Source organism: Sinocyclocheilus anshuiensis, unplaced genomic scaffold (assembly GCF_001515605.1).
Source record: "Sinocyclocheilus anshuiensis isolate Anshui unplaced genomic scaffold, SAMN03320099.WGS_v1.1 scaffold792, whole genome shotgun sequence".
Classification (NCBI taxonomy): domain Eukaryota; kingdom Metazoa; phylum Chordata; class Actinopteri; order Cypriniformes; family Cyprinidae; genus Sinocyclocheilus; species Sinocyclocheilus anshuiensis.
Genome location: NW_015558618.1, coordinates 57,296 through 65,558, shown reverse-complemented (window position 1 = coordinate 65,558; position 8,263 = coordinate 57,296). Strand labels below are relative to the sequence as shown.

Sequence of the window (8,263 nt, the reverse complement as noted above, 5' to 3'; positions counted from 1 at the left end):
AAAAAAAAACAAAAAAACATTTGTTTCTACCATGCTTTCTTTGTATGTGCAGTACAAACTAACAACCTATAAAATATAAACCCATGTGGACACAGGTGTTGCAAGATTCTTTAAGTAACTGCAGCTGACTGTGCTCAGTTTACACTCTCGTGTCTCATAGAACACTGAACTAAATAAAACAGGCCTGGATGATAGAAGTGTGTAGTTGTCAGAACCCTTGCTTTGAAATACTCAAGGAAAAACAGACAGATGGGGAGCACTTGCTCTGACATGATGGTGTCTTAATAATAATCACTTTACACATAGTAAAAGGTCTTAATGCTTTAAAGACACATCATGTGTCATCTTCCGGTGACACTTGTAGATTATACCGCAGTCATGTAAACCTGAAGATTTCTACATGGTGAGCTCAAGGTCCAAGTGAATAAAACTAAAGTTCAAAGTTTTTAGAAATTCAGCTGAAGCTGACTTAGTTTCCAGTCAATTTCATGTCATAAAACATAAGATTTGGCCCTGAATATCTGTAGGATTGTTTTACATAGGCCCTTATTCTATAGTAATTGAATGATTTCCTCTTCCTCTCTCAGTCTCTCCATCATTGACCGTAGCAAAATGCCACTGGGAGAGGATGGACACTCTTGGAAAAAGAAAACGTCGAACATCAAGGACATCTATGACTTCAAAGAGGTTTTGGGAACGTAAGTATAAGAACATTTTACTTCCAACTCATCAGCTACAAAGCTACCACTGATGTTTGCATTTGAGCTGATGGCGGTTGTTTCTTCCTGATATAAATCATACTTGTCTGTATTGAATTATGTTACAGTTTTGTGCTAAGGACGTTTTTGCATTGACCTGTGCAGACGTGGCACTTCTCTTTCATTCCAAGTACATGATCATGACGTTTGCCAAAGAAATCAAGCTTTTAATGGACATTTAATAGGGAACATTCACTATTTAGTACTCAGCCCACTTTGGCGAATCAGATTACAATAGGAAATTATCCAATCATAACAGAGCTCATTTACAAATAGAGGTCTTAAAGTTACAGTCTGTGTAATTCAAAGTATTTTTGGTGCAAGAAACCTTCTCTATCATTACTTCAGAAAAAAAATGCTATATAAGTCTATAATATGGCTTAAACAAACCAGATGTTCTCAATTTGACAAGCAGCGACAAAATATGAATATGAAACTGATTTGAAACTGTTCAGGCCATTTTACATAAAGTGCTTATTAATACAAAGATGCTTTCTTAGTTATACATTTTTCTGGTTCTGATCCCACTTGTTGTTGTTTTTTTCTTTAGCTATTTTAGAAGTGCTTCATTTAGCACTGTAGATTCAGTAGCGGTACAAGACTTCTCCCAAAATGCTGTCAGAGTATTTAAGTACAATGTTCCATCCGCATCAACAAATAAATACAGAAGTTTAAGAACTATTATGTTTTTTTTTTTTTTGTGCTGGAACCAGTTCTAAACAGGAATCAGTGCTTAATTCCAAATGCTAGTCATTCATTAAACACTTCCACATGCTTTACTCAGAGCCATTTTAAAGACTGGGGGCCATTGTAAGGACTGATTTGTAGGGCTTGTTTAGTTTTCAGGCGTGCAGGGTGACCCTTGACCTCTTCTTATACAGTGACAGGAGTGGGAATATTCAGGGCCCATATCCTAGGCCTGGATTCAATGGAATCTTTTGTGAGATCATGTCTGCAGTGAGAGTAACAGAGTAAGAAGGGGAAATTATGCTTTCATTTATTTAACTAGAGTTGGTCTCGTTTTCTCTGCTGTAAATACTGTAGGTTTAATGAGAATACAGAACGACATGTTATGTTTTAAACAGTCCCAGAATCCAGTTGGAACAAATGGGTAAAGTCTTAATCTCAAGCTTTTCTTTCTCAAGCTTAAAGATTTCAATATTAGCCATATTGTCAGTTTTGTATGTTGTCCAGGCTTGTTTCAGGATAGATCAACAGCTCTACATCGTTCAACTGCGAGTTCATCGTGGGTTGGTTGTCTTGGCAACAGGAGGAGACACTTTCCATATGGACTATAACTGTTGCTATGGAAACAAAGTTTTTATTTTCTATTAATAATCTGGCGGGTAAATGTGTAAGCATTGAGAGCCTCAATGTTCAGTCTAGTGGAAAAGATTTTGGGGGTATTTTGTCCAGTTGTGATGGTCTGCTGAATTTCTTCAGGCTTCCCCTTTGTGACTTTGTGTTGTAGTGGACGCTCACCACTTTGAGGGACAGTATGCAGCTCCTCATTAAATCCAGGACTAAACAAACTCTTTAAACAGTCAGTCTCATAAGTCTCAGTCTCACTGGAGAAGATGTCAATATAATGGCAAACTGTTAATGTGCTTCACTAAAACCGCTATTTATTGAGTAAGTGTGAGGCTCAGGAAATTGATGCATCTTTTAAAAACCAAAGCCATTTCCTTTGGTGTGGAGTCATAAAAGCCTGCTGTAAAAGCCAACTTAGGACCATCTGGAACAAGCTTGTAGACCATTTTTGACCAACAATAAACCAAAGTGGTGGTTAAGCTGGTTTTATGAACACGGACCATCTAGAAACCCACTAAAATGCTCTAAAACACAGCTTTTTAATCTTAAGATGGATTTTCAAGCAGGCAATTGAGTCAGCCTAAAGTTCATAGATACATGATCAGGATCAGTAAGCTGCTCTGTTCTTCATTCATGTTTTTCATTGAGATATTTTCCAGGTTCTGCAGTAGCACAGTCGTGCACAAATGCGGTTGTAGCGACCCCAATAACGTCATATTTAGGCACTGGAATGCGAATTTACCAGGGGAACTCTGACTGAAAGCGTGTATTTTACACCCCAGACCGCGATTTTTAAAGGGGGACCACCCTCGAAACACGATTGGGCTAGTTTTGAGTAGCAATTGGGCGGGTTTTGTTGTGACAACCTGGCAACCCTAGCATGCACCTTTACATAAAACAATAATATAGTGCTCAATCAGTTCTTAAAATAATGACATCAAAACATTTTGTTTAACACTTATGCAAGCGAATCGTGCCCACAGCTAAAGTTTAGCTGCTAAACTGTAAATACTTAACAAAACAATAATGGTGGATACGTTAGCCGAGTGCTAACGTGACTAACTGATGAAACAATACAGTTTGAAAACCAAAATATGTCTACTGTAATGTCTGAAGAACGACAGACAAAAGACGCTCCGTGTCTTAACCTTTTATTATAACGCAGAACAGCTGTATCACAGGCACACCAGCCTAACTAACTCGTCTCTCTCTACCGGGTCTTTTACTCCCTGCATTAACCTTATAACTACATAAACAGCACTTTCACAATGATTATACAGTCTGTGAAGCACTCAATTGAAAATGTACACATAACGTATCAATCGTACTTACAGATTGTGGTTCGGAGACGCTTGTTGGTACAAATAAAGAAGATTAGAAGCCAACGAAGATAAAAGGCAAGATTAGAGAAGCAGTCCTCGGTAAAATGACGAGCACAACAAAAGGTTCGAATTGTATTGCTGTGGTATCGTGGAACACAGCATCTTCTCGACATAGAGAGTGTTCGTATTTCGTGGGCAGGCGGGGATTATGCTAATGTGTTACCCAGTGATGTAGATCGGTAACAGGCAGAAGATTCAAAAATATAACGACTCGTTAAGGCGATTCTGAGTCGACTCTTTCTTTTGAGAGACAATATCTTTATTTATCATGCACTTTTTTGATTAACAACTTTGCAGACTGTTTACATTGAAGGATAGCTACCTTACAAACTGCAAAAGAGATATTTTTCGAAAATTCATATGACCTGCTCTTTAAAATGATTCCAACAATATCGTTACTCTGTGTGGTTATCGTTATAGTTGTGGTGTGGACTTCCCTATCCTCGTAGAACGACTGTTAACATTTTATAGGTATAGTTATCATTATAGTTTTCGTCATTGGAGTCAACGACCCCTTGCACTGATGGAGGATCCAAAACTCATACTAGTTGGTTAGTAAGCATTCACCCAAAACACTTTAGCAGCTCATTAGCAACATGCTAGAAAGCACTAAGATCTACTTAGTCATAATATTTTTGTGGTGGTTCCTCCACGGCTCTTTTATTTGATGACTTGATTCCAAACTCTTCTATGGGCCTACGTCTTGGATGTTTGCCTGTAAAGCATATGATTTCATATTACACTATCATACAGTACGTTACAAATATATTACAGTATTCCTGGTGTATTCGGATTCTCGTGAAAGCGCTGTTTGCTCTGTTTGTATCCAAGAGCAGCAAACTGTGTATTTAGCTTTTGGGAGGACGCTGTTTGTTCCATTCTGTTTTAACAGTTGTTGATGTACTCAGCACTGAAAACTGTCATGCTTCTTCTCCCCCACCCAATCCCTCGTGCCTCCGCTCTCATGTAGTTATTCTACAAACTTAGTTTATCAACACCATAATGACTTCCTTGAGTAAATGTTTGACTAAGTGACTCCTGTGGACAGTCTTTCAGATTAAACAGACTGTTTTTTGAGGACGTCGTTAAGAGGGTTGTGTAATCTTCGGTAAGTACACATAATTGTGATGCTTAGCAAATGTACATTAGACTTAAATTCTTGCATGAATGTGTGTTTTACAAAGTTTCTCCAACTGTAACAATACACGTTCTTGTCTTTTTTGCGCTTGATGTCTTATAGTGTGCGAATTGAGCGAGGTCAACTTATAACCTATAAATTTTAAAGATCATTTACAACTGTCAACTGTAATAAATTGAGAAGTAATGACAGTACTTATGTGTTGTCTGATACAGAACCTATCGAAAAACAGCAGAGTGGTCTTGCTATGGTTACTTCCTTAGGTCAACATGACTTTAGTTTGCAAGCATCTATGTTGAAGGTTTGTTTTAAAGTGCTCTTTATGTAATATGTAGAAATAATATAGTTTTATTATATATAGGCCTACATCTGTCACGCCCTTGGACTGCCCCTGTGTTCCTGTCTTGTGTTTTGCTCCCCATGTGCTCCCCATGACCCAGTTTCTCCCATGTTTGATTGTGTTCATTGATTTCAGGTGTTTCTCGTTAATTCCCTCATTTGGTTCCAGTTATTTAAGCCCAGTGTTTTCCTGTGTCCAGTGTTCAGTGTTAAATGTCAGCGTTGTGCTACGTGTGTGTCCTGCCTGTATTCCCCTTTCCTGTGGATTAATAAAGACTGTTCCTCGTAAATTATCTGTCGTCTCCGCACTCCTTCGTTCCTCACAGTAGCGAACCGTGACAACATCAACATGAAACAGCATTTACAACCATTTTTGTTTCTGTAATGCAACATATTTCCAAGTTAAATACGATAAAAATGTGGGGAAAGAACTGATTTTATCCATCGGAAATATAGTATAAATATATATTATAGGTGGTTGGAGGGGAGGGGTTAGACCATGAGAGGTCTTGGTGATGTCATCCGAAAAAGGAACGTTTTTCAGTAGTGGAGCAATTTTGTACATTTTGACAAAAGCTTTATAATATGCATGATTTGTTCCTGGTTTCAAGGACAGAAGCATGTATCAATAAAGTAAATGAGGTCAGTTTTTATTTGACTCATATTAAAGGGTTTAGTGTCCCTCTCTTTGTATATTTTGGTCTTTCTTCTGTTTGGTTTTTGGTAATTTCCAACTCCAATCACGTAGTGAACATGCTGTAACAAACACTTATGAGACCAGTGTAACAAAAGAACTTGTATTGATTCTATTGCCTGCTGTTTACAGCATGTTTTTGTGTCGCTGTTAGCCTGAAAGCCTTCCAATAATCTGAAAACCCTAAAAATAAATTTACCATAAATGTTCCAAAATAGAAGGTGGAAATAGGGGGAAAAAACAGTGACTGAAGCAGTTTTCCGTTAACTAAGAGAGTGCCGCTGGCCAGTAGCCAGAGCTATTTTTAGTTAATAGGGTAGAATAGGGTTGGCAGTTTTTGTAGGACTAATCAAAATATTTATGTACACAGCGTTTTTATGTAACTATGATGTGCAGGATGGATATTTATATAACGCTCTAAAATAGAATTGGTGGTGGGAGCACATAAGCAATAACTACATTTTTACATTTATGTTTTTGTTTTTTCTGAAGACATTCTTGTTTGTGTTTGCCTGTGCCATGTTGCTAGGGTGTTCCAGGCAGTTACCAGGGCTTTGCTACCCACTCCCTTGTCTCTATGATGGTCTCCCTTGTCTCCTGATCCCTAAAAATGGCTTTTGTACAGTGACCTAGAGAGCTCAACGCACTGCAAATAAAAAAAAAAGAAAAAAAAAACACCAGCAAATTAAGAAAACATCTTCATCAGTTTGACAACACATGTGCTGCAAATACTCACAACGCAACCAAATACAGAAACATGCTGCAAATACACACCACATTGGAAATGTTAAAGAGAACCGCAACAAGTGATGAACCTGGCTGGGACATGCTTATCAATGTCTGTTCTGAAATGTGAGATTTTTTTATTGTTTTATTTTATTTTAACATCCTGATCATATGATTCCATAGCTTTTTTTTTTTTTTTTTGGATATTATTAGCCTAAATAAGCTGTCGAAATACATAACTACTGTAACTGTGAAACATTATGTAAGATAGCTAAGGTGCCGATCAGACAGAACGCGTTTTTCAGGTTTGAAAACTTTAGGCACACCACACTGCCTTTTTTTGGTTTATACTTTTTTTAATTTAGAAAAGAGCAGTGCGCTGCATTTTTTTTATGTTGCTAGGCAACCACCAAATCAGCTGTCCTGTCAGTCTAATCAAGGATTATAGCGCCAGTGTTCTAAAATCTTTGGTTTGCTGTTAAGTAAACTGTCATATCAGCAGAAACTTAAAAAAAAATTAATAAATACAGCTCCGGGTAACCCGCGACAGTCACCACAAGTTTCTCCTCCATCATTGCAGTCTCCGGCCATTCCAAGCAACTGTCCACAACAGACGGCCCACCTCTCCATTCATTTGATTGGACAATGGAAAAAAAATGTGAATGACATTGGGCTCTTTTCTGCTCAGAGTTTTTTTTTTTTTCAACTTCAGGCACTCAGAGCACTCCTACAAAAACACGAGGCGCCCGGGGCGCATAAACAGTGCACAAAACGCTCACTGCCAATAGGAAACAATTAAATAAAGGTGCCTTTCACTGTAAAAAAAACACGTTCTGTCTGATCGGGGCCTAACTTACTTTTACAACTGCCCTTACGAAAATTAACCATGGTTTTACTATAAAAAGCATACCTTGGTTACTATAGTGAAACCATGGTAACCACAAATTAACCATCGTTTTGCTAAACTAACCATAGTTTAACCATGGTATTTGTACAACTGGTTATACCAATATGCCAAAAAACATGGTTACTACACTTTTACTATAATAAAATCATGGTTAATTTCCGTAAGGGTTGTTGGGGTCGCCTTGAAACATTTTCGTTGTGGTCCGTGCTGCTTGCAACGCTTTTCTGTATTTGGTTGCGTTGTGCATATTTGCAGCGCGTTTCGGTATTTGGTTGTGTTGTGAATATTTACAGCACGTTTCTGTATTTTGAGTATTTGCAGCACGTGTTGTCAACTGATGAAGATGTTTTCTTAAAGGGGTCATATGATGCTGCTAAAAAGAACATTATTTTGTGTATTTGGTGTAATGAAATGTGTTTATGTGTTTAAGGTTAAAAAAACATTATTTTCCACATACTGTACATTATTGTTTCTCCTCTATGCCCCACAAAGCTCATCGGTCTGAAAAGCGAGGTGGAGCGGAGGCCGGCGGCTAGAGTGAGCGGAGGCCTAGAGTGAGCAGCGGCCGGCGGCCTAGAGTGAGCGGAGGCCTAGAGACAGCGTCACACGGCGGGCTAGAGGGAGCGGAGGCCTAGAGTGAGCCGCGGCCTAGAGTGAGCGGAGGCCGGTGGGCTTGAGAACGGCGCGGTTGGCGGATTCGATGAAGGAGCATCCGGTGGGCTTGCGGCAACCACATATGACGACCCCGGGCTGCAAGAGAAAGGAAAAATTGAAATAGCATCATATGACCCCTTTAATTTGCTGGTGCTTTTTCTATTTGCATGTGTTTTTTTTAAGCTGCAGCACGCTGAGCTCTCTCGGCCACCGTACAATAAAACATGTACCGTTTTAAAGTTTGGGGTCTGTAAGATTTGAATTGATGGGATATTTTTGAAAGAACGTCTCGGTTACGTATGGTAACCCTCGTTCCCTGAAGGAGGGAATGGAGACGTCACGTCGGATGACCGA

The 8,263-nt window shown here is 38.8% G+C and overlaps 1 protein-coding gene across 3 annotated transcripts in view; it reads left to right on the top strand.

Moving 5' to 3' along the window:
• LOC107680448 (calcium/calmodulin-dependent protein kinase type 1-like) overlaps positions 1–8,263 on the top strand; it is a 59,840-nt gene that overhangs the window by 8,310 nt on the left and 43,267 nt on the right. For 2 of the 3 annotated variants that reach the window (XM_016476335.1, XM_016476332.1), the window contains exon 2: positions 588–698. In XM_016476335.1, coding sequence (XP_016331821.1) covers positions 588–698 — 111 coding nt within the window. Of the gene's footprint in view, positions 1–576; positions 699–8,263 lie in introns of all 3 variants that reach the window. The other variant, XM_016476333.1, reaches the window with a different exon arrangement.